The sequence below is a fragment of the Ambystoma mexicanum genome, chromosome 9 (genome assembly GCF_040938575.1).
Source record: "Ambystoma mexicanum isolate Mex_15411 chromosome 9, UKY_AmexF1_1, whole genome shotgun sequence".
In the NCBI taxonomy this organism is placed as follows: Eukaryota; Metazoa; Chordata; class Amphibia; order Caudata; family Ambystomatidae; genus Ambystoma; species Ambystoma mexicanum.
This window is the reverse complement of record NC_090931.1, coordinates 1,180,430,726-1,180,457,686: the sequence shown is the minus strand read 5'-3', so window position 1 is coordinate 1,180,457,686 and position 26,961 is coordinate 1,180,430,726. Positions and strand designations below refer to the sequence as shown.

The window sequence follows — 26,961 nt, the reverse complement described above, 5'->3', positions numbered from 1 at the left end:
TTGCTCATGCTTCCCTTGAAACCCGTTACCACCGTGAGAGGTATAATGGAAACACGATATTGGTCATGGAAATATATGCCACTATAATCTAAAACACCCATGCACGAAATGGATCACTTATGCACCAGGCCCAAGTAGGCCTCAAGCAAGAGTTCCGTGGACATTAACAAAGCAAAAGTCAGGTTGCTGATCCTGCAGAATGAGCCTGGTGGAGCACCCAGCCAAGGTCGCAATGTTGCAAACCCACATCCAAGAACAAATCATCAAAGGCACGATGTTGCAACCTTGCACTCCGCGTACCAACGTTAGAATCATATCTACAAATTAAACCAGACACACAGTGGAAAAACAATATTAATTGTGCAGAATGCTGCCTCAAATACGGTCCCGCCTCACGTGACCAAGCCGAACCTGACGAGATGCCAAAACCCAGGAGAGACAGGGCGTCTGGGTCCCGCACTACGAGACACAGGCCGGGACACTTGAAAGGCTCCATGGACACCTGCTACAGTGGGAACGGTCAGCTCCCACCTATGAATAAATCCTCACATTGTCTGCATGAACCCATATTGAAACATTGTTGCAAACACGGGTACACCGAGAGCTGGGAACAACGGTGGTCCCAGGCTGGGGAGCTCACGGATGCACCAATCAGAACATGGGGCTCTTATCTCACACGTCATTAACATTAGCCAATCCTCAGGGGTCTTCATGTAACAATCCTTATGTATCTAATTGAAGGGACAACCCAGATATACCACCTGACTACACCTTGACCACTAATATCATTCTCTATATGTGTACTATACTAACCCTACCACTCGAGCAACCAATTATGAGTGGCGGTAGGTTTTTGTTAACTTTTTGAAGTGACGCAAGTAGCGCGTCATATTACAGTAAAAAGGGCCTGCGAGCCCCACGATTGTGTGTGTGTCAGGACGAACGCGTACGCTCCTTGACCCATCCCTGCCGTTTGCTTAATAAACAGCAGAAGTTGCCTTGCTCCTTGTGTGTGCCTCATACTCTGTCTCGATCCGAGATATACACGGGAGGAGTTGGGGCCTCCCTGCCCGGAGGTCTGCGGGCGGCCCGGCCGACCCCGGCAGAATTTCCCCCCGACAAGTTGGAGGCACTGCTGAGATCTGTTTAAGATCGACTTTTATTTTTAATTTTTCCAGGCACTCCCGTTGCGAGGAGGCCCGGCGGCGCGGCCCCCTCTGCCGTTGCCCCCTTCTGAGGACTACAGGACCATCGCGGAGCTGCGAGAGGACCGGACAGCGCAATCCGGATATTGGCCCTCGGGAGCCGGTTGAGAAGTATCCCGCCCGCGGTCGGCGAGTGTCCAGACGTGGTCCAGACGAGGGGAGGTGGCGAGCCGCTTGGAGGGGTGCACGCAGTCGAGCGGCCCTGCATCGAGAGAACTTGGTGAGCATGACACGCACAACAAGCAATGCGAAATTGTGAGGGAGGGGGAGGAAGTAAATAAGGGAGGAGGGAGGAATTGTAAAGTGGCGAGGGTTTAGTTGAGTGTTGCTAATGGAATGAATGGTAGCGAAACGAGTGCGAAAGCAGGCGGCTAACGTTACGCGAAAGAGGGGGGCGGGGCACGAAAACATCACGTGAAGCCGCTCGTAACAGTGAGCTAACGTTACGCGAAAGAGGAGGGCGGGGCACGAAAACATCACGTGCAGCAGCTCGTAAGACACTGATTGGCCTAAATCGCGACTACGTGTGAGGATGGGTGTGTGGTTTCCTACGATTTGATATTTATTATTGAATGAGTAGATGAGGTTCCCTATTGTTCGAGCAAGAAACTCGATAGGTAGATGACGTTTCCCTGTGGGCGGTGGCTAGTTACGTAGTCGCCCAAAACGGAAGATAATTGGCTGGTTAAGCCCTCCTGTTGAGGGGCGTATCACACGCGAGGCGACGCAGCGTGCGCAGTCCGGTTATAGTATTGATGAGATTACCTTGTTCCAGGAGAGACAGGAAGACAGCTGTAGGGTTAGCGGGGTAGATTACAAGTGTATTTTGAATTTAAAGAACATAACACGAATATACCAGTAGCTCGAAGAAATCGGTGACGTCACCAGTAGGGATTTAATAGGATATCGTGAGCACAAGGAACCTTGGGTTCGAGAGTGGTGGGGAGGAGAAGTATGATAAAGGAGCTGATACGGAGATAAACTATAAACCAGTGGATCGAAAGAAGAAGGGGAAAGGGGCGTGGCTGCGCACGGAGAACGCCGGCCACGGCAAGTGTAAAAGGGGGAGGAGAACGGAGAAACAGGACAACTGTATAAGATCGTCGTAAGGGGTACGCAGCCGCAGGGGGCTGCGTGCGCTTCGGCCGCAGGGGGCCGTAGGGGAAGGAATATAATATAACATCACATTTATTACTATTGCATAATTTGTCAAAGGATTGTCGTAAGTCCCCACACTTGCGGGGCGAGGTAAGCAATACAAGGTTGTATATTGTAAATTGGTAGTAAGGGGAAGGGTAACAAGGGGAGTACAACCATGTCATCCGGGAGAGGGTCATCAGGGAGAGGGTCGGGAGGGTGGGGGAACACCCTCACTACCCCACTACAGCACATATGCACCACACTGCCACCACACAGGGAGAAGTTAATTAAGTACAGCATAGAGTGGACCCAGGGGACAGACAACAAAATGTTAACACCATGGCCGCCTAATGGTAGTTTCGATCCATATGCCCAACACTCACTACTGAACCATCTGCACAATACATACAAGGGGAAGAAGTTGGCAAACCACGTGGAGGTGTTTAACTTATGGAGGATGTTCCAGGGGTCTCGACCAGGACCAAATGGAATGTTCACTATGGGGGAAACACCGGAAGAAAAGGAGATTAAGAAAGAAGGAACGGGTGGGGAAAAGGAGTGCGAAAGCACAAAGAATACGGGGAACGAAAGACAGGGAGGAGAAAAGATTGATAAATTAGACGACATAAAAAAGGAACCGAGCAATGAGATACCCATAACACCGGGAGTGAAAACTGAGGGAGGAGGGTTGTACCCTTTAAGAGAATTAGGAGAAATAGAAGGACGGTTAAGGGCGGCTGAAGGATACTCAAACCCGGCATACAGCCCTATTGAAGGAGGCAATTGCTAAAATACAACAAACAACAAAGAAAAGTTGGTTGTATTGCCTCCCGTTAGCATTGTTTGAACTTAGAAACAGGCCAGGGTCCGACCACCACCTCACCCCACACGAAGTGGTTACTGGACGCCAAATGCGCCTTCCCCTAACACCAACGTCAAGGGCATTCACCGACCACGAAAGTTCAGCGAATGTGTTAGGTGATGAAATGTATCAATATGTGTCTTCTTTGATTACTAGTGTCGTGTTTGTGTCTCAACAGCTCGAGCGCATACGGGGCGGGTCCACCAGCAATCAAGAAAAAGACGAAAGTACGGAATTGGGAAAGGAGAACTCCTGCAAACTTGCCAAAGGTGACCACGTACTACTTCGCAATTTCAATAGAAGGTGGCATGAGAAGAGGTTCACTGGCCCCCATCTGGTAGAGGACGTATCAACAAGAGCAGTAAAACTAAAGGATAAGCGTGCATGGAATCACCTACATGATGTAAAGATCTACAAACTGCAGACCCGCCCCAGCGCCAACGACAGAGCAATTGGAAGAACAGCAACCACATCCCCTACAGCGGAAGAAAGTTCAACCACAGACAACGACCCAATTGTTCCCTCGGAGACAATAACTGACGAAGAAGGGAGTGATCCCCATACTGCCCACCCCATGATCACTCGCTCAAAGAGTAAAAATACTTCCGCCATTTGAGCACAAACCCCCCCCATTGACTGCTAAGTACAGTTGTAACTAAAACTGAAGGACATGATTGCACTAATACACATGTAAACACGTGAATGTTCTCTTTTTTCTCTCGCACATACAGGAACTGCGTAATATTGTATTGTTAAGAAAACTAATTAACAAATTCAGTGTGCAGGTGTAAATGGTGCTGCCAGACGATAACTACCCAGAAGAATTGTCGCACCAATTTGTATACGAAATAAAGAGGCCAACATACTTAAAAAGGAGAAGGGTACGTGTATACTACACAGCCTTCCTCCTGGCCATAGAATATCACATGCCCCACCTCCGCCCATACTTGCCAGTCCTAAAAGACCCATCACTTAGAGTAGCGTGGGAGCAGCTCTTCGCCTGGGCACTGAATGACTACTTGATAGGGAGAGCTTAAAAGTAACAAAACTAACATCTAATAACCAGCACTTTTGAGAATTTTCAGGCGGGCAACTGTAACGTCGCAAGAATAAGCTGCCAGGACCGCAGCAAGGTAAGAGCAAAATGCCGGTGAAATTAGCATATGTAATAAAAATAATAGGGATTTTTATGATCACCGGGTTCTTGGCTGCTTCTGTCTGGCAGTACAGCTATGCTATTGATTTTATTGCTGCACCCAAACTTAATATACCCCCGTCCCCTGCTGCAACAGGTGATACGTCAGGTGGTAATAGTAATTTTGCACCCAAGCAAAATAGAGTTAAACGCAGCACATACTCAGACAATAAAGGTATTGATAATTATGTACAAGACTCAGCACACGTCACAAACAACATATGGTACCAACACATGACCCGCATTGGTAAGCAGACAACTGAGGATAGCTGTTACGTTTGCTCATTAATACCATACGCCATGAGCGCTTCACGAACATTTGTTGCCACAGAAATAGATGAAAAAACAGCACAGTGCGTAATATATTTGGCCCTGTTCCAAACAAAAGGAAGATTCCAAGGAACAGTAGTGCACATGACATGGAAAACACGAGACTCATACCCATATGAAAACAACTTCCTCAAGACCTATCTAAGTTATCACAAGACCAGTTTACATGCTGAAGCATTCAGGTACATAACAAGTGGCCCTGCAAAAGGAGAAACAAAGAAGGTAACACTGCAGTACCTACCATGTGATTGGTACGCCACTGAAGTTCCGGGTAAACAAGGATGCTGGGAAAGGCCGCTACTGACGATAACAGGAAAGGTGTTCCTGGGCAACAGCTGGGAGATAGGAGTGATTGGCAGCAACATGGTAACAAAAGAAACTATCTCAACTATCGAGACACACAATCATCGATGTTGGACGACGTGGATCAAGTATGTACCAATGCTCACATGGGTAGAAGAAGATGAAGACCCGATAACTATACTACCATTGACTGCACCCAAAGTATGCTATCAGCATAAAGGAGAGGTGGACGTAGGATATAACACCAATTGTGCAAACGTGATGGAGTTACCTGAGGGGGGAGCGGGAACAGCAGTAATAATGGACCATTATTGGGCCTGTGGGGAAAAGGCATATCATACATTGCCTCCCCTGTGGAATGGTGTGTGCACAATGGTACACGTCAATGTGCCATCACTAGTGGTACCTAAGAAGCATGTCGATGTGGCGAAATTTCCTAAAATGGATGAAGGGGATAAGAGAAGAAAGAGATCTGCACCACTCCAGAAGGAGCAAGGAAACAGGACCAACAGCAATGATACTGTCCTAAACAGGAGAAAAAGACAAGGAGAGCCATTGACAGGAAATTACCTGTGGGGAAGATCGGAAACGGAACTAACATCAATACCGCCAGAACATAGACTATTCAGCAGAGCAGCAATGTTCTTCTCCTCAATAATACATCCGGGACTGCAGGCATACGCAAACGCAAAATGGCTCCAAATAACAAGGTGGGAACTAATGATGACCATCAATTCAACAGTAAATGGGTTCAACGCAATTAAAGAGGAGCTGCGAGCTGTAAGGATGGTTGCACTCCAGAACAGATATGTATTGGACCTCCTCACAGCAATGGAAGGAGGAGTTTGTGCAAAGATAGGACAATCTTGCTGCACGTTCATACCTGCCAACGATGCTGACAATGGTACGCTGACAGAAGCAGTTTCACAATTGGCCCAGATGCACTCCAAAATGATGGACGAAAGTAACGGTGTGAACAAGGATAAGAGCTGGTTTTCACTATTATGGTCATGGATGCCATCTTGGCTGTCAGATGGACTGAAAATAATAGTGGGATGTGCTATTTTGGCTGGAGCTGCCCTGATAATAATTAGGTTTTGGAAGGCCCGGAAGGCACGCACGACTGACGAGTTGCTGGAAATGGTGGGAATGCACCCCTTAATGCCAGCAGATGACGGCCAGCATACAGGTGTGATAATACAAGAAAGGGAGAAGTTGCGCACCCAAATTATCACCAATCATCTAGACCCACCATCAGTGAAGATCGAAAACCCAAGGAACCCCCGGAGCTACATAGGAAGATGGGTATACTGTACTCCTGGAGGGACATGTGAATACATGTATTGGTCATTTGAAGATCATGTAAACCATTATGGACATCTCGGCGGGATAACTAAGATATGGAGGGTAAGAGGAGATAACGAGAAGGATATGTTTGTGGTCGACAAGTCGACCAGAGGGGGGACTGAAGTGGGAGAATGGAAGACCAGGCTCCCGTCCTTCACCTCTCGAGCTTGGCCTAGAGGGTCACGGCCCAGACACCCGCCGCGAGAAGAGTTCGTCCAGTTACCAGACGACCAGGTACCATGGTACAGGAACATACGGATGTGTCCACCTGCCTGCCCAGCAGCCCGCACTGACCGTGCCGACACCTGCGGCTCGGATCAGCTAGACTAAAAACCACACGTCGTTAGAGATGCCATGACGACCTAGACAACGGGAAGCACATCTGTATAAATATACACACTTAACATTCCCACACCAATCTACACGAAGAATATACTCAGTGCTCTGACGTAGGCGACAGGCATATTCACGGACGTGCATCTTTATTATTTTTACATAGGCTTTCAGAGTACAGAAACGCAAGACGCATCATGAACTCATCTATAACGCTTGCTCATGCTTCCCTTGAAACCCGTTACCACCGTGAGAGGTATAATGGAAACACGATATTGGTCATGGAAATATATGCCACTATAATCTAAAACACCCATGCACGAAATGGATCACTTATGCACCAGGCCCAAGTAGGCCTCAAGCAAGAGTTCCGTGGACATTAACAAAGCAAAAGTCAGGTTGCTGATCCTGCAGAATGAGCCTGGTGGAGCACCCAGCCAAGGTCGCAATGTTGCAAACCCACATCCAAGAACAAATCATCAAAGGCACGATGTTGCAACCTTGCACTCCGCGTACCAACGTTAGAATCATATCTACAAATTAAACCAGACACACAGTGGAAAAACAATATTAATTGTGCAGAATTCTGCCTCAAATACGGTCCCGCCTCACGTGACCAAGCCGAACCTGACGAGATGCCAAAACCCAGGAGAGACAGGGCGTCTGGGTCCCGCACTACGAGACACAGGCCGGGACACTTGAAAGGCTCCATGGACACCTGCTACAGTGGGAACGGTCAGCTCCCACCTATGAATAAATCCTCACATTGTCTGCATGAACCCATATTGAAACATTGTTGCAAACACGGGTACACCGAGAGCTGGGAACAACGGTGGTCCCAGGCTGGGGAGCTCACGGATGCACCAATCAGAACATGGGGCTCTTATCTCACACGTCATTAACATTAGCCAATCCTCAGGGGTCTTCATGTAACAATCCTTATGTATCTAATTGAAGGGACAACCCAGATATACCACCTGACTACACCTTGACCACTAATATCATTCTCTATATGTGTACTATACTAACCCTACCACTCGAGCAACCAATTATGAGTGGCGGTAGGTTTTTGTTAACTTTTTGAAGTGACGCAAGTAGCGCGTCATATTACAGTAAAAAGGGCCTGCGAGCCCCACGATTGTGTGTGTGTCAGGACGAACGCGTACGCTCCTTGACCCATCCCTGCCGTTTGCTTAATAAACAGCAGAAGTTGCCTTGCTCCTTGTGTGTGCCTCATACTCTGTCTCGATCCGAGATATACACGGGAGGAGTTGGGGCCTCCCTGCCCGGAGGTCTGCGGGCGGCCCGGCCGACCCCGGCAGAATTTCCCCCCGACAGCGCACGCTGGCGCACACGTTTCCAAATAGCGTGCGCTAAGTGTACAGCAAAAGCGCACATAGTGCAGCGCACACAACAAAAGTAGGCGGAACAGGGGGCGTAACACACGGAATGGGGAACAACGCGTGAAAATGTGGGCGTCATGGGGCAAGTACAGGAGGCAAATGCGCGGAACGGCCACATGCGCGTCTACAACACGTATTCATGGAATCTCACGGGGCTAATGCGTGCACCAAAAAAAACATGCTAATCCGGAAACACGTATGCCAGCAGGAAGCAGGCGTACATGGACCCATAAAAGTACGCGCAAACAACAAACAAGCTCAAACGCCAAGATGAATATACCATTCCTAGCAGCAGTGGTCGTGGGATACCGCAGGAGGCAGAGGATAGTCAGGCCCAGAATTTTTAACCCAGAACCAGCCTTTTTGGGATGCCTGATGACCAGGTGTATGGGAGGTACAGGTTTCCACCTCACATAATACTCGACCTGGTGAGTGAGTGGGAGGATGACCTCACATCACCCACTCTGTGCTCCCAAGCACTCAGCCCCCTGGAGAAGGTCCTTAATGTACTGCACTTCTTGGCCACTGGATCATTTCAGCTGACAAGTGCTATAGTGGGGGGGGTGTCACAGGCCACGCACTCACGCTGCCTACACCAGGTGTTGGCCATCATGACTGCACGCCCATCAGTCCGCAGGCACATTTACCTGCCCAGAACACCTGCAGAAAGGCAGGCTGCCGTCCAGGATTTCTATTGGGTGGCACAATTCCACAAAGTGCTAGGTGCCATTGACTGCACCCATGTGGCTCTACATCCCCCCAGGGCATCTGAGCACATCTATAGAAACCGCAAGTACTGTCATTCCATCAACGTGCAGGTATTATGTGATGCCAAGGGAATCATCACCTCAGTATATGCCAACGATCCAGGGTCCACCCACGACAGTTTCATTTACAGAATGTCAACCCTAAACCGGGACCTAGAAGCTGGGCGGCATGGCGATACATGGCTGCTTGGTGAGTATAAATGTCACTGCACATGCATGCATGTCAGATACTGAGTAATGTCACAACCCAACTTATGATACCCATCACCACCTCCCCAGGGGACAGTGCCTACCCTCTTAGCACCCACATGATGACGCCAATTCGGAACCCCACCACGCCACCCGAGGAAAGATACAACACAGCCCATATTGCAACCCGGGGCATATTGGAGCACACATTCGGAGTGCTCAAGTCACGCTTTCGCTCCCTTGACCGCTCTGGTGGGCAGCTGTTATATGCTCCTCCAGTAGTGTGCAGGATCATAGTGGCGGCATGTGTCCTGCACAATGTGCAACACGCCGGAGCCTGCCGGTGGACATGTTGGTGCCCCCACATCCCCAACCACATGCACGCCCACTGCGCATGGGAGGGGAAAGGGCACGTGGTGAAGCAGCCCGTACGCAGCGGGTGGCTAATTACTTCACCTAAAATCACACCCCTGTGGAGTGCACACAGTCCTGGCACATACCAGCAGACAATCAATGATGATGACATAAGGGGCACCCAACTGTCACAACCATACCATCCTGAGATTGGTCACCTGGAAGTGTTACATTGTGTGCATCTCTACCTACCCAAAAACCACCAATGCTGTGTCATCAAAAGACATACATCTATGCTGCGAAATTCATTACCCCCTTGCTAAATACAACATGAGAACAGCGCCATGTCACCCAACCCCTCCCCGGCTCCACCACCAAACACACCATGGCATGTCATGAAATGTGAAAGCAAACAAAGCAATGCACAAGACCTGACACAAGTGTCACAAAGTACACTGTCCCTAATGGAAACTGCCCACACACAATATGCTCCCAGTAATGTATAACTAACAGCACACATTACCAAATACTTACCACCAACACAATGCTGCAACACACCATGGAAAAATGCAAAAACATGACAGTACTAAGTTCAAGTAGTGGTAGTCTTACAACCTGAATACGCCAGCACATCGACCCCTTACAACTGTAGAGTGTTGCTGCCACGCAAATGTCTCAGTGTACTGCATACAACACAAACTACATCTGCAAAGTAGACGGCCTTGTGAAGACATGAGGAAGGAACCTGCAGATTAGGAGGAAGACATGGATGCACAAGCACATATCAATACACCATGCAGTGTACAATACATCAACAATATCCACTAGGGAATTCTACACAGTATTGACTACAGACTGCCCACACAGCTCATGGGAGCCCAACGTCACTGTGTAATTCACTGTCCCTTGGTCACACCCTTTGCAAGCCCATGGAAATGGGAAGCAGGAGGGGTGTGTGTCTCACAAACCCAAGCATCTAACCCAAACTCAGGACAAGCCTGCATGTGCCCAGCTGGAATACAGTGGATGCCCACGGGAGCCACACAAGGCATCACACTGTATTGACTACAGACTGCCCAGACAGCTCATGGGAGCCCAACGTCACTGTGTAATTCACTGTTCCTTGTTCACACCCTTTGCAAGCCCATGGAAATGGGAAGCAGGAGGGCTGTGTGTCTCACAAACCCAAGCATCTAACCCAAACTCAGGACAAGCCTGCATGTGCCCAGCTGGAATACAGTGGATGCCCACGGGAGCCACACAAGGCATCACACTGTAAAAAAAAAAAAATCAAAAATCAAAAATGGCCATGTGGGGGCCATGGGTGGTGGGGGAGGCCACCCAGGAGGTTCAAGGACAGGGTGCACACCAACACCCACCTGCGTGGATGTTGCGGAAAAAAAAATACCTTCTTGGGCTCATGGCCTGCACGGCTATGCCATTGTGGGAGAACTGCTGTCGCTCTGCTCATCCTCTGCTGCTGCATCAGAAGGCGGTGGCACTATGGGAGGTAGCCCACGCAAAGCCCTGGTATGGTCCTCCATGGCAGCAAGCATGCGGGTCTGGAAGGTCTGATTCTGGAGTATTAAAGTGCAGAGATCGTCATGAAGCACATCACAGGTTGCTTGCATTTCTGCACGCATGGCCTTGCGTGATGCCCGGATCTCCTCACGTGTTGTATGCAGCTAAGCTGAGAGTCAACGTGTGAGCTCCTCCAGCTGCTGTTCTGCCCTAACATTTCAGGAAGCCACAAGTTCAAGCAGACTCTGCCTGAGGTTATGGAGTTCTACCCTCAGGGTTTCCCTGTGGCCCTGGGACTCTATTGATATGGATTCGCGCAGAGTCTCCAGTGCCGCCCGTCGGTCCCTGTTGGATGCCAACATGTCTTCCCTGTGTGATTGGCAAATGGAGTCTGTTGCCTCCTGTTGTTGCTCCATCTGCCTTTCACGGGGGGATAATGGAAGTGGCCACCCTCTCCATTTCCTGAGCCATCATTTCTACTGATGATGCCTGTTGGGATGCCATACTGTACATGGAGTTTTCCCATACAGTATTGCCTGGTGGCGCACGGGCACCATGTCGACGGGCAGCACACCTGTTTGGTGCAAGGCGATATGTACCTTGCAGTGCTAGCACTGCCTGAGGCTGCAGGACTGCATTCCCCCTCTGATCTGCTGGCCCAGGAACAGGATCAGATGCTGAGGAGTGTGACCCTGCATCCGTAACCGCCAAAGGCGGACCTACCAACAATGACATCCCCATAGAGGGTTCTACCCCTGGTCCAGGTGGGTTGGACAGAACAGAATCCCTGCCAGAAACACTTACCTGCGACTGCACATAAGTCTCATCATCCAATTCAGCACCTGAATAGAGGTCTGGGGAGGTGCACCCAGAGGCACCCCTCGACAGTATGGTCTGCAGTAACATTGGGTTTTCACCCACCACCACACCACGTCCCCGACTGGTGCCCGGTCGTGCCTGAGATTCCTCCTGGGTCTGCACCATCTCCTCAACCTCAACAGCACCATGTGCGTCATCACCTGCAAAAACATGAAAGACAACAAATGGAAACAGGCATGAGCACCATTTCACACACATAGACTGTAACAAGCCAGAGATCCAATACATGAATTAAACATGTCCCACATGACTATAACCCTGCCATGCATGCACTGTCAAAGAGTTGGAAGTGGAGTCAAAAAGGCAGACACTGGGGAAAGCAAGATGGATATGCAACACATTTGCAGCATGTTGGGTAGCACTGGCATCATACATCAGGCTACGAGTGGCATGTCCAATACACACACATGACACATGCCACCACACAGATGTCATGTAGCATAGCCACGGTAAATTACAAAACTACAGCAATGTGTCAGTGAATAAGTACTGTCACACATCCATGTCACATCGACATGATGCGAAGATTGATGCTGAATAGTGTTGAAAAATATGCATGTGCCACACACTGAAACACATCCAGTGTCCAATAACACAGTCATTGTGGGCTGATCAATGGTTGGTCACTTTAACATTACAGGAAACACCTGTCATCTTCCACATGTAAACAGGCCGTAATAAAAAATGTCTGCAGCCCAATACTCCATTGGCCTAAATGGTGTAATCATTAACATAACCAGGTAAAATGAGTGGCCCAGTGTGGGCTGTAAACAATGACCGAAGCATATCACATATGTTGCAATAGGGCAGAATAATGTGTACTAAAAATGGGAGAGTGGAAACAATCAGCCTGAATGAACACTTACAAAATCTGACCAATGTAGTTGCAAGATGACAGTTCAAGGTAAAGTGCACTAATCTGGGCGTAATTGGCAACTGTGGGCAGAAGGGATATATTCATACCCAAATCCAAGCCATGTGAATGTATGGGAGGAAGCAAATGGGTGACCCATAACACTCAGGAGTACACACCCTAACCTGGCACTCAATCAGAACCCGTCACCCAAACAACATACACATGGATTACACACACACGCATGGGCACTCACCGGACAATGCCTCGTAATCAGGTAGTTCTCCCACACCGTATATCTGTTCCTAGGTGACGAAGGTCCCAGCAACAGACTCATGTTCAGTGAGTTTGTTGTTCTCTTGTGGAGACCCACCACCAGTCACCAGAGTAGCGGCATGATTTGAGGCCAGCTTGTTCTTTGCTCTGTGTTTCAGGTCAATCCACCGCTTGTAGCAATCATCAGCTGTGCGCCTCACAAATCCAAGGGCACTTATGCGGTCCACGATGGTCTGCCAGTGTGCCGTACGTTGACCAGGTGTGGTCTTGCACCCTGCAATCACCAACATTTCATGGCTATGTGCCGACACATAGGTCACAAGTGCATCAAGTTCTGGGTCATTAAAGCTAGACTTCCATGACGTGCCGGAGTGTGTAGCCGTGTCTGGGGTCTCAGCCTGTTGTGCCAGAGCACCCTTCTTCCTCTTTTTCAAAGGTGGAGCGGAGCCTGAGTGGCTTATGCTGCTCTGGTCAGTAGGGCAGAAGCACCAGTGGACTGGTAGTAGGAGTGTGTGAATACACAATGACCATAGGCCTTGGTAAAGGCATTGGCAGAAGTATGATGTTGGCAGGGGGAACGCCAGTTTGATGGACCTGGACTGACACTGTCCTGGCTGGGAGACTCAGAGCTGGGGTGGATGGAGCTGCAGCTGCCCCTGCAGCCTCCCCACCCTGCCTACTTGGGGCAGCAGATGACAAAGCTGCCCCAGATCCACGTGGCTTGGTGAAAGCAACTTGCACCGCCACACGTGGCCTAGACTTGCTGACCTGGAAGTCAGCCTGGGAGTCATCCTGTGCCAGGTCAGGTGCCACAATGGGCTGGTCCAACAAGGGCTGAGCTGACATGGTGTCAGTCACGTTTCCCTCAACCATGGGTGGGGGGCATGGGTGTCCCTGATTGGTCCTCTACACATGGGGGTCTAGGGGCACCCTGCAAATCCCAGCCACATCCCCTACTGCGCCCACCGCGCCCACCTTTTGAAGGTCGGCCACCTTTGCCTCCCTTACCGCTTGGTCGCCTCCCAACCATGGCACTGATGTTGTTGTGCGTATGGGAGTAGCAGTAAACTATTGTCCTGGACAATTGGTGGTTAAAGGGGTAGGGTACTAGATGGAATTCGTACCCTAGTGCACTAACAAAATATAACATGCACGCAACCCCTCGTAGACCACGTGCGTGAACAAATGAACACATACTACGCTGTGGCACCCAGAAACACAAAAATAAGCATATGCGTAATACACGCAGCCTACAATGACCTCTGAAGGGGTTCGCGACACACGGGGCAAGCACAGTTGATAAATACGTGCAGGACTCACCGTCTGCCTGGAAAAAGAACGTGAAAAAGACGTGATAAAGTTGGCAACAACCCCGCCAAAAGAAGAATTGTACGCTGTCTGAGGAGACAGGACAAAAGAAGAAGTGAACGCTGTTTGAGGAAACAGGCCCAAAAAGAATAAAGAACGCTGTCAGAGGTAACAGGGAGTACGAACTTGAAACGCTGTGAAGTAATCGCATGTGAACCGACAAGAAGTACAGAATTCACCCACTCGCTCTCCACGAAAAGCACGTACAAGGGAATGGGGTCCTACACGTACCTTTTAAAGTGGCCCACACGTACATTGTCACTTACGCATGTACGCGCTAAGGCCCTTTCCTCCAATTACACGAGCTGACACTCGGATGTGCAGTGTTTGGACGTGTATGATGAACATGCACCCGTGTTGATGGAAATGCTCACACGTGTCACGTCACTTACGTGCGTAGGCCCTTTCCTCGGATTACACGCATCCACACGCGGACGTGCAGTTTTTCCACATGCGCTGCCACGTCACGAGGGAAACGCCCGCGCGAGTCATGTCACAGAAGCGCTTACGCGCTAAGGGCCTTTGGTCCAATGAAATCACGTACGTGTGCTGACGCACTTACTCGCGAAGAGCCTTTCCTCGAATTACACGCTGACGTGTAAGATTTTCACGTGCCAAATCACTTCGTATCATGCTGGCCACGCAACAACACACGGAAGACCATGCTCCTGCCCAGAAGGCCGAATTACTGCCCCGGAGAGCCCCGCGCACGCTCCCACATGCCATCTGCTGCTGCCTGACTGCCTGCTGCCCACGTGTCCTGCTATTTGCTGCCTGCACGGCAGCCAGGGGTGCAGTTGCTGTGACCACCCCTGCTGGAACCGAAGACTCCCGACTGGGATACCATTGCTCCACAGCCCAGCCCCAGGACCCAGTTGCCCACCCACTCCTGCCTCTGGGGTTGCCATGTCAGGCACAACACCATCTGGCACCACTGGCAACCCCCAACCAGAGAGGCAGAGGGCCACTAGCTTCAGTGCCAGGGAAGTTGGTGTCCTGGTGGAGCAAATTGTGGGGCAGTATGATGCCCTCTTTGGAAGTTTGTGCGCCGACAATGAAGGACGGACCTGGATCTGGATGGACATCGTGACTGCCATCAACGCGGAGGGGGTGGCAGTCCGCAACTTACACCATGTCAAGAAGCGCTGGGAGGACTGCAGGTCCAGGACCCTCAACAAGGCCCAGCGCCTCTTGAAGGGAGCGGATGCCGAAGGGTGCCAGGGCCACCTGTCCGACCACCAGATGAGGGTCCTGGAACACATATGCCCAGCGCTCCACGTCCAGGTCCTTGAGAGGCAGACCCGTCTGGAGTCGAGCGGTAAGTGTACATGCATACTGATTGGACGCTGTGCGTGTGGTGGTGTGCCAGTAGTGTGCAGGTTGCACATGTGTTTTCGTAGGGCCATGTAGGGATGTGTATGAACAGGGATGTGAGGCTGCCACATGTGAGTCCTCTTAGGTGTGAGACACATCGATGGTGTATGTATTGGTAAGCATGCTGTTCAAATGCAGGTGTGGTAGCACACATGTTTGAATTTCTGTGTATGTACGTTGGCATGGTTGTGGTGTCACACATGGATGGTGGTTTATGCTGCATGTATCGGCACTGTGTACATGTGCATGTGTGTGTATTTGACCAGTGTGCAACTGTGATGCAACATGGATGCACGTGACACTGATATGTAGAAGGCTGAATGCCAGATGTGACATGTATGGCGATCGCATCACTGCAACAGTTGGAGGAGATGTAGACATGCATGTAAGTGTGGTGGCGTGTGTGTGTGTCTAGTGCACTCCCTATGTTTCATGTGATGTCAGGCTCACCTTCGGATGTTCATGCTGTTGTATGTGTATGGATGTTGCTGCTTGGTGCAATATTGTCGAAATTCTCATGTGTGTGAGTTGAAAGGACATGTGTGTTGTGGAGTGTGATTGCATGTCTGAAGTTTGACATTGCCACTCATGTGCAACTGTCATGTGTGTATCAGTCCATTGTACAGTGCCCTGATGTCTGTGTTTTATCTCTCCCTGTCTGCAGCGTCAACTGATGAAGAGGGCGTAGACGTTGCTGTGGAGCACAGCGGCAGGGATCGCACCACCAGCCGGAGACGCAAGGCCCGGCTCCCCTCCCAGATTGTCATCTCGTCGGGGAATGAGGAGTCTGGTGCCACGTCCCAGGCAGCAGCTGCTGAGGGTAGGTCCAAGAGGCCGAGGTTGGAGGTGGACTCCTCGGCAGCAGAAGGGGCAGATGAGACCCCACAGGGACAAACAGAGGAAGATGGCATGGGTGTCATCCCGGTTGATGGGGAGTTTGGTGGAGGAGGAGGCCGCGGAAGGGACACACAAGGGGTCTGGAGGTGGGGATTCCACTGATGCTAGTGGTGCAGTGCAGGGGCAAGGGCAGGGACAGGAGGCAGCACAGGCCACCGCGGAGGTGCCTGTGTGTAATTCTGTCCCTGACCCTGTCACTGCATCATCTGGCACCAGCAGGGATGCCTACGTCCAGACCCTTTTTCAGGGAGGAGATGAGCGCACTACAACTGGCCTTCCTCTCCCTGCAGACGTGGTTATGCGGGACCGTGTTGAGCCTATCCTGAGTGGGATAGCGTTGCGTCAACGGGGCATGCAAGGTGACCTGCAGTCTTTTCGTGGAGAGACTGCACGTCGTCTCGCATGCCTCTTTGACCACGTTGACCTACTGGGACGGGTCACCGGTGCTGGATTCCTCTGTTTGCTGGACCTTCTTGTGACCCCCTCCTCACCTGAACCCCCTATGCGCCAGTCGTCCTCCATGCCATCTTCCGACCCACCTGGGTACCCTGTGAAGCTGCCCCTGACCCAGCGGCCAGGCTGGTGGAGGACACATCCCTGCCACAGTCGGGAGTCGGACGTCCAGCAGGGGTGGCCACCACGACAACTGCACACCAGCCGGAGAAGGACGTGCAGGCAGCAAGAGCCAGGGCGCAGGCACAGGCACAGGCACAGCAGCAGCAACATGGTGGGAGCAATGATGGCTCGGGGCCTTCAACATCGGAGGGGCAGGCATCGGCCGTAGGGCAGGAGGACCCCGGATTTCAAGTGTCTTCCGTGTGGCAGCGTTTGGGCCATGCCATAGATGCGGAGCAGCAGTGGGTGTAAGAGGCACGGCTCACAATGGTCAGGGTGGAGAATTCCATGCTGAGGGCCCTGAGGCATGCCGAGTGACTCGAGGCAATTCGCAGGGAGTTGGAGGTGAACATGTCGTCGTCCCTGCAAAACCTCAGGGCCATGGAAGAGGACCGCCTCCAGGACATTGAGCGGGAGTTCGATGATGCCCTGGCCCGGGACATCAATAATTGAGCCGTCGGGCTAGCCCGCTGCCATTGTAAATAGTTAGATAGTTTTAGGTTTCCTTTCTGTTTTTGTTTATTTTGGGGCGATTGGACAATGCACCACATTTTTGTATATAGTTCTTTATTAGGTAGTCTTTTTTGTAGGTATCATTTCATTTGTTGGGCTCATGGACCCTGGATTGGTGATTTGTATATAGTTGAACAGTGGATTTTCTTTTTTTTCTTTTCATTTCACCATGGAGCAATGGATTTCACTTATTTTTTTCCCTTGGATTTGCTTTGTTGGACTGAGACTTTGGACACATTTTCACTTGGATTTCTTTGGATTCTGATTTCATATTTTTGATTATTTTCTGGACATGCTGCGTTTTATTTCTTCTTCACATTATTGTGTGTTTTCTTTTCATTACATTCATTTTGGATTCAATACATGTTTGTTTCATACTTCGGTGTGTGGTATTCTCTCATTGATTTCATGCATGTCATGATGTGGGTTTTCACATTCACTTGCACCAATTGTGTGTGTGTGACGGACATGTGTTCATGTACATACTTGCCATTCGGGTTGTATCATGTAATGGGCATTTCTATGTGGGTGGATGCAATACTTGGTTGGGTTTGAGGGCTGAGGTGGCATGGGGTGTGATGTGGCTGGGCATTAGGCCCTTGATTGAGGATCGTCATGACGCGGGGGCAGGGGGACATGAGTGGGGGCCTGCTGGCAGGTCACCCTTACTGCTGGGGTGTGGGGGCGCTGGGGGACATGTGTGGGACATGAGTGGGGGCCTGCTGGCAGGTGACCCTGACTGCTGGGGGTGGGGGTGCTGTGGGACATGTGTGGGACATGAGTGGGTGCCTGCTGGCAGGTGACCCTAACTGCTGGGGAGTGGGGGTGCTGGGGACATGAGTGGGGGCCGCTGGCAGGTGCCCCTGAATGCTGGGGGATGGGGGTGCTGGGGGACATGAGTTGGTGATCAGTAGCGCAAGGTGACATGTGGCTTGGCTGGGGGGCATGCCCATGGTGGATGGGCTGCCTGCGGGACATGACCAGGGTTGCAGGGTAGTCCCCTGTGGTGTGGGCTGCCTGCAGGGGCCGTGGAGAGTGTAGAGGGAACACCTGGGAGGACCCACACTGCCAATTCACGGGTAGGACTCCCCGCGCACCCCCAAAATTCACATACCCCGCTCTGACAGCAAAATCGCGTGTGAAACTTCCCGCGCACCCCCGAATTACACGTACCCCACTCGAACAGGGCCAATCGCGTGTGAAACTTCCTGCGTACCCCCGAATTACACGTACCCCACTCGCACAGGGCCTATCGCATGTGAAACTTCCCGCGCACCCCAGGAATACACATACCCCACTCGCACAGGGCCATTCGCATGTGGAACTTCCCGCGCACCCCCGATTTACACGTACCCCGCTCCGATCACATGTGAAACCTCCCGCGCACCCCAGGAATACACGTACCCCACTCGCACAGGACCAATCTCGTGTGAAACTTCCCGTGCACCCCAGGAATACACGTACCCCACTCGCACAGGGGCTATCGTGGTGTGAAACTTCCCGCGCATCCCAGGAATACACATACCCCACTCGCAAAGGGCCAATCGCGTGTGAAACTTCCCACGCACCCCTGAATTACACGTACCCCGCTCCAATCGTGTGTGAAACTTCCCACGCACCCCCGGAATACACGCAGCCAACTCGCACAGGGCCTATCGCGTGTGAAACTTCCCGCCCACCCCAGGAATACACGTACCCCACTCACACAGGGCCTATTGCGTGTGAAACTTCCTGCGCACCCCAGGAATACACGTACCCCAATCGCACAGGGCCAATCGCGTGTGGAACTTCCCGCGCATCCCAATTTACATTTACCCCACTCCGATCACGTGTGAAACTTCCCGCGCACCCAAGGAATACACGCACCCCACTCGCACAGGGCCTATCGCGTGTGAAACTTCCCGCACAACCCTAGAATACACTTACCCCACTCGCACAGGGCCTATCGCGTGTGAAACTTCCCGCGCACCCCAGGAATACATGCACTCCACTCGCACAGGGCCTATCGCGTGTGAAACTTCCCGTGCACCCCAGGAATACACGTACCCCATTCGCACAGGATCAATCATATGTGGAACTTCCCACCCACCCCCGATTTACACATACCCCGCTCCGATCGCGTGTGAAACCTCCCGTGCACCCCAGGAATACACATACCCCACTTGCACAGGGCCAATCACGTGTGAAACTTCCCACACACCCCCGATTTACACGTACCCCGCTCCGATCACGTGTGAAACCTCCCGCTCACCCCAGGAATACACGTACCCCACTCGTACAGGGCCTATCGCGTGTGAGACTTCCCGCGAACCCCAGTAATTCACGTTCCCCGCATGCCGTGTGCTGTGTGGCGGCCCTATATACTGGTACAGGGTTAGTGCAGCCCTTTGCGCTGGATTGGGGATTTTGATGGCTTTCACTTGCGTGAGGGGCGTTCTTGGGGGCGTAACTGGCGCTGCTGCAGGGTCGCTGCACCACTGTGCGACACGGCTGGTTTTGGTAGCTAAAATCCATGAATACGCTGCGCGCGGAAATGGATTTTAGCTGGTGCAGAGATTCGCAAGCGCACACTGTGCGCCAGCCGCGTGCTCCACTTGTGCGCTGAATTCTATGAATTAGCCAGTTAGTTGGGGAATGGATAATTAAAAAAAATAAACACACCTGTCTTGCGTGTCTTGTATGTGCCTCTACGTTTTGATTCTGTACTCTGCCTTCTCCTGTACATGCCCTGCACCATACTATAACTCTTCCTCATATGAAACAAGTAAGTGATCACAAATGTGAGACTGTCGCACACCTTGATTTTGCCCGAAATTCTTCAGAAGTACATAGGAGGCAGAGTTAAATATGCACACGTGAAGCTCAAATGCAGCAAATGGGCTGCAGAAGATGCACATTAACTACATTCCACAAGCACCTTGCTTACATAATTTAAAATATATGGGGCGGATCAATATAAAAAGTGCAAAGACCCCACAAAGTATTGTGTGCGTAAAATAAATGTGCGCCTACCTGCGCGCAAAAGATTCTTTGTGCACTCCGCATATTCATGGAAAAATAACCGAAAAGTAACACGATGCACAAGTAGTGGCGAGAACTCCCAAGAAAAGCCCCCAAGCAAATGGGAACGAGCGACATAAACCAACCTTTGCGCATACCTGATCGCCACCATCAAGCTACCCAGCAATACTGCAGGACCTTCCCCCATACAACCAAGGCAGCACCCCGGTTACACTGCGCATGAACCCCATAACCCAAAACTGCACCCCTGTAATCTGCAGACTATTTAGGGTAACTGAAGGCAGCAGCTGGTAAAGCTGTGTGCGAACAACCGTAATTCAAGGCTGCAACCCGCTTATCTGTATACAATCACACCTATCTCCAAGCGGCAATTCAGCTACGTGCCGTCATCCCTAGATTGCTATATAAACATTACCTTTGCACGTTGGTTCCTATGTGCGCATTGCTATGCACTAACTATCATGTGGCGGTGTATTCATGAGGATTGCGTTTAACTTTTCCAGGTTTGAGTTTGCGGGTTGAGTTCCATGAATTTGATTAGGTTTGCACTTGATTGGGCATGCTATTTCACTGCTTAGCCCATCCCTCAACATGGTGACATTATTACTCATTTTGCAGAAAATGGGGAATCTGAATGTTGTGCCCCCTAAATATCTCTTTGTATGGGCCCATCCAGCACTTTGTGTGGCGTGTCACACAAAGCTCTCGACTGCACTCGGAGTCCCAGAAATACACTCAAAGTCTGATCTATGAATCGCGAAAAGGATTTTTGCATGCTGATAAGTGTGCAAAGTCACTTTTCAATGTGCAAAAAAATATATGAATCAGGCCCTATTGCTTATGTTGGGATGTTTGTCTCATAATGAGTACATAATGCATATTCTTTTTGTTTATAGTGATAAGCCTGTTTCCTCAAGTACTAAAATAAAGAACAACATACATGGAGGGGTTTGCATAAAAGATGATATGCCAGTACTTGACTTACCCTTTTTCTGGATGCACTGCAATAGCTCTTGGCTGGTCGATGCCCTGGGATAGTACTACATACCGGAATGATCCATTGAGCTTTGCAACTTCAATCAAATTGAAGCCATGATCGGTCCAGTATATGTTGCCTGGAGGAAATTGGAAAACAGATGTAATCAAATGTCATATCAACAATGCAAATTCTATTTAAGTGACTATGGCTCGTAATAAAAGAACTAGTGCAATAGTATGAGGCAAATGCTTGACTGTTAATTCTTGTCACCACATAAAAGCCGATCAATGCACTTTGGATTTAAAATGTAGTGTTCTGTAAAGTGCTAGTTTATTCGATTTCAATTCTTATTTTGAACATACATATCTATGAACAATTTTCAAGGTTACAACATTCAATAATAACCAACAGACATAGTGAGTTATCTGGAAATGACACAGATCAATAATCCAGAAGGATGCTTTAAGATGGCTTCAGGAGCTCTATTTAAATTATTTTTATAATTTCTGAGAACCTGTTAATCATTATTACTTAGCATTGGAAACAAGACGCGTATTCCTAGTGTGTTGAATAGTGGCATAGGCAATATTACAGGGCCTGCGGCAGCAGCCCTGTATTAATGGTAAGTTGCTAAACCCATAGGAAGAGAACTTTTCGGGTGGCTTATAACTTTGCCCGCCCTGTACGAATCCTCCCAAAACCTCACCAAGAAAGTATATGGCCCTGTCAGATTGATTCTGCCAAGTTGGGTGAGGTTTCGTGCAGGGGAGTAGAGTTACAGGGGGGTCCCAAATGTGCAGCCCCAAATGTGTGGTTTTTCCCATAGACTCAAAGATGTCATATTTGATGTCCTGGGTGTCTTAGCAGTGCATGTTGGTGGTGCGAGCTATGGTTGCTTAGCTTACCATTACTGGCGAATTTCAGGGGTTTTTTCAGTTTTACGTGTAACCATAACTTATGTTTAACAACATTTTTTCATTGAATATATATAAATTTAAAACACCAATACATGTCATACTTTAATGTTGTACTTGGCAACTGGCGTGAGTGCATGAACATAGGATGTCAGTACCTGTCAAATGATGGGAGCATCTGGGAATATGATGATCCATTCAGGCATATAAAGGAGAGCACCAACACAGTATGCAGCAAGACATTGCAAATATTGGGAGTACCAGGGCAATGGCACCTAGTACATGGATATATACAGGCAACACCTGAACAAGTTCGAAGTGCAGGTCTAGTGCATGCTAAATGCATTACACAAGATGCATATTATGTTTACAACCAATAAATGATGAGACAGATTTTATGACTGCTGAAGCTAGACACATACTATAATTTGGTGTCACTCTCTAGAACTTTAATTTAACAACATGAGCTTTCATTGCAAACAGACATTCTTAAATCTTACAATAAACAATGGAATCACTTGGACACGCTTCATTATCCATGTTCATACTTTAATATAGAAGTGAGCCATAGAAGATTTAAATAAAGGTGCTGGCCAATCATCTTGATCTTTGTGCTAGTTTTTAAGTCAATGCCAACAAATTTTAGCAGACTGATGGGCCAGGATAAAAAATAATGCTAAGATCTCTCCAGTGTACATCAAAATGACCAATGTGAACACCTAGGTCCATTTTAGAGAAACGTTGCACCAGTACAAAGCAGTTATGCAATGACATCTGCATTGGGCTTTAGATTTACCAGAAAAAAAAACAATTTAAGAAAGACCACTCGAAGACTGCTCAGAATGGACATTTAAATCGAAATGCCAGCCCCTGCTGCACACGGGTGTGCGCAGGGGCTGACGGGAGAAGTTGGACTGGACGGGAATGTAGATGGGGGCCACATCTGACCCTCATGCCCCCAACACAACTCTCAACTTCAAGTACATGGGCATGCTGACTTGCTTGTCACAGCCAGAGGTGGGCATAGATAAGGCACCCAGCCAAGGACAAGTGGAGACAGAAAGTTCCAGTTACCAAGGCAATGACCCACCTACAGAAAATCAGGCTATAATCCTCATAATTACAAGCAGGACAGCTTGCTTTTGTGGTCTCAACACACCTGATTCAGTTGACCAGGTCAATGTCCATTCAATTGAGGCAAGAGGACTTTTCCCATCAAACCAGAGAGGGAAGAGGTACAAATGTTTCCCACAAACTGCTAACTGAACACATTCCAGGGCTTAGGTGATCAGAGATGGCAACATTAGGGAACACTTTGCAACTCTATGTCTAATTCTGATTGCCTTGAAAAGATACCCTCAGTCTGGTAACCGTCCAGGGTCCCAGGGATGGGAAGGTACATTCTGCCCAATCCAGATTCACCTTTTACAAGGGGCTACCATGTGTTGCAAGACCCTGTAACATTGTAGATTGGTAGTAGTAGAAGTGGTCCTAGGAGTAGCCACTAGACATGGCTATCAAATTGTAGAGCTAACCCGGATATCTTCTATATGTAACTCACCCAAACAGACCAATGTAAATGTGTGATGGGTTTCTGGGATGTAACCTGAACTTGTGATATCATACCAGGATAAAACCAGGTGACACATGCTTAGAAGACGAGAGCTCTGGAGGACACTTGTTTTTCTGGTGTGATACCTGTCATCAATTCATGTGTTTGCTGGGGTGTCAGGGAAGAGTGTTTCTTTTGTGGAAGGGAGGGTGCTGGTGAACAAGTGCATGGCGTGCCTCTGTGTGTGTGTGTCCATGTGTGGCTGTGCCAGAGGAAAGGGAGACTTGGGCAGTTATAACCCCCAACAAAGTAATTATACTTTTTTGCGTGCAGATTTTAAAAAGGCGGAATAATCATTTTGGTCATAATTGCTACAGTGCAAATAGGCATTGATTTAATTCAACTTTAAACAGGGGTAATTGTAATAATGCAAATGTAGAACATTTTACATATCTGTTGTAAGGGTTCTCAATAAGAGCCCAGGCTGTTTTTTTGCACCGTGGATGTGTTGTTTCTATTTAAAGTGTAAATTCAAAACTGAAAACACCCTTTGGTTAAAACCTGATAATGCAGCATACCTTTTGCACTGTCCATATTACTGAATCTTTGCTTCAACGAAGTGCAATTTTGCATGCTATTTGCCCTGGCAAACACAATTGTCCTATTGAAAACATTAATTGAAGCAATACATATGTGCACACGGGTCACTTTTCACCCAGTACAAAATATCAAGCTGGAGTGCACTTGCGTCAGTGGAAATGTTCTAAATTATGGCCCACTTTCTGTGAATTTACCAGCTAAGAAATGTACACCAATGTATTACAAAAGCTTTTCAAATCTTTCCTTGCATAGAACAAGGTGACTGTTGGAGCCCCTCCTACAGGGAACTTAAGATAGCCGGTGTGAGGTAATTTCCTTCAGCATCAAGGAAATCACAGAGAGCGACAGTACATACAAGAAAGAGGTCATTGCAAAGAAAAAATAAATGATTTGCTCTCAGTTTTGATATTTCACATTTCGGTAGTTAAACAGAAACATTTCAGAATATTCAGCAAGTTCTTTGACATCTAGCAATATATATCGGAACAGAGAATGTAACAATGTACCAGCAATCCAGTCAACCGCTATCCCTTCCACCCTCCCTAGTCCATTTGTAATGATGTCTTCCTTCCAGGTCTGGTCTCTTCTGGATCTGCTAATTTTGTTTAATCCCATGTCTGTCCAATAAATGGTGTCATTTCCTGTACGTACAGAAGAGAACAAAAGAAATACATGAATGTGTTATCGAATCCCATTAATCATGTTTTAAGTGAAATCACTAATTAGCTAAAGTTCGAGAGAATGTGACTCTGCCACATCATGCACAACTTTTCACTCACATGTGTTTACCCATAAAGTAGTGATAGTTACGTATCGATTATAATATTTTTAGTCATCAAAGTATGTAAAACTATTGTCTCAGTTGCTCTGTAACGGTAAAGACGTGTTTAGCAGCGACTGTTCTTAAACAAACTACTCAACTCTCTATCATATTACGAACATTAGTATGCAAGCCGACCATGAGCAAGTTAGTTTAAGACTAATATGCATTACAATAGCATTGTGAGTTGCTCAAATTGAGAAGAAAACTGTTGCAAACATCAAACAGTACCACCGTGAAATCAAAGCAGGACAGAATATTGTTTAAAGAATGTGGAACAACAAAAAACAAGCATTTAAAAGACTGCAATGGACAGTAATATTATGAATAATGAATGCAATTATTAATTATTTGTAAGGAAGCATCGTGTCGTGATTATGAATTTGAGCAGATGCTGTAAAGGGAGCGCACAGCTGCAACCATGTTAACACATATCCAAATGAGCATATCTAAAAGAATATCAATGCAGATAAGGCTCTTCTCTACAAACCCACCTACAAGCACGCCCATGTTTACACTTGGAACCACTCATATTTTGGACACGGGCAAATTAGCAGGTACACGCATACATTTTAAACATTTCCCCCGTATCTGATTCACTTAACCAAATACACAACTATATATCTTTCAATATTGACATTTCCATGTTGAATTTTACTTCAAAAGCCTTTTTTCCCAGTGAGTTTTCCTTTTGATTTACTCTGAGGGCCCGATTATCATGTAGGCACAGTAAGCATGTTAAACCCCACGCTTCACTGTATCCTTTTTGTGATGTCCAGCTACCACACTTATTGTTAAGTGGTCTTGAGCGTCTGCGCAGTATTGTATACTGTGTGCAATCCGTCATTTCAGGATTTTACAGTTGGTTTATAAGTTCTTAGAACAAAGGTGCTGCTGAGTAAACCCTCCTTCACGTCGAAAGCACACTCTTAAGTACTGATGTGAGAATGAGCTGGTTCGTATCCTCTCATCCCTACTAATCACCCCCCTGGCATGCAAGTACTAAACCCAGATCAGAATTTCTACTGCTTGGGGCGTGGCTTGGCGCCGATGGGAACAGTCACCTAGCTTTGGCGCTCCACTCCGGTGAAACTTTAATGTATTCATTATCCCCTCATCATACCTCAATTGTCTCCCTTTGAAGCCCCATTGTGCATTCCTGGGTTTCCTAAGATCCGGGGCTCCCTCATAGGAGCTTCTTGTTGGCTGCATTTCTGCATAAGAACCTCCAGTGGGCTGGGCCTGAATCTGCGTCATCCTGCAGTGAAAGTAGCCAGCATCTCCTGTCAGCTGGTCAGCTGCTGCGATGTGGGAAGCACGCCTCACGTAGGGATAGCAGTTTGCCTCACAA

General features: G+C 48.7%; 1 protein-coding gene across 3 annotated transcripts in view; it reads right to left on the bottom strand.

The window, feature by feature from the left end:
- The window catches only part of LRP1B (LDL receptor related protein 1B), a 4,835,697-nt gene that overhangs the window by 1,438,889 nt on the left and 3,369,847 nt on the right, over nucleotides 1-26,961 (bottom strand). For all 3 annotated transcript variants that reach the window (XM_069616528.1, XM_069616527.1, XM_069616526.1), the window contains exons 36-37: nucleotides 25,297-25,431; nucleotides 21,731-21,860 (exon numbers count right to left, since the gene is read on the bottom strand). In XM_069616528.1, the coding sequence (XP_069472629.1) occupies nucleotides 21,731-21,860; nucleotides 25,297-25,431 (265 nt within the window). The remainder of the gene's footprint in view (nucleotides 1-21,730; nucleotides 21,861-25,296; nucleotides 25,432-26,961) is intronic.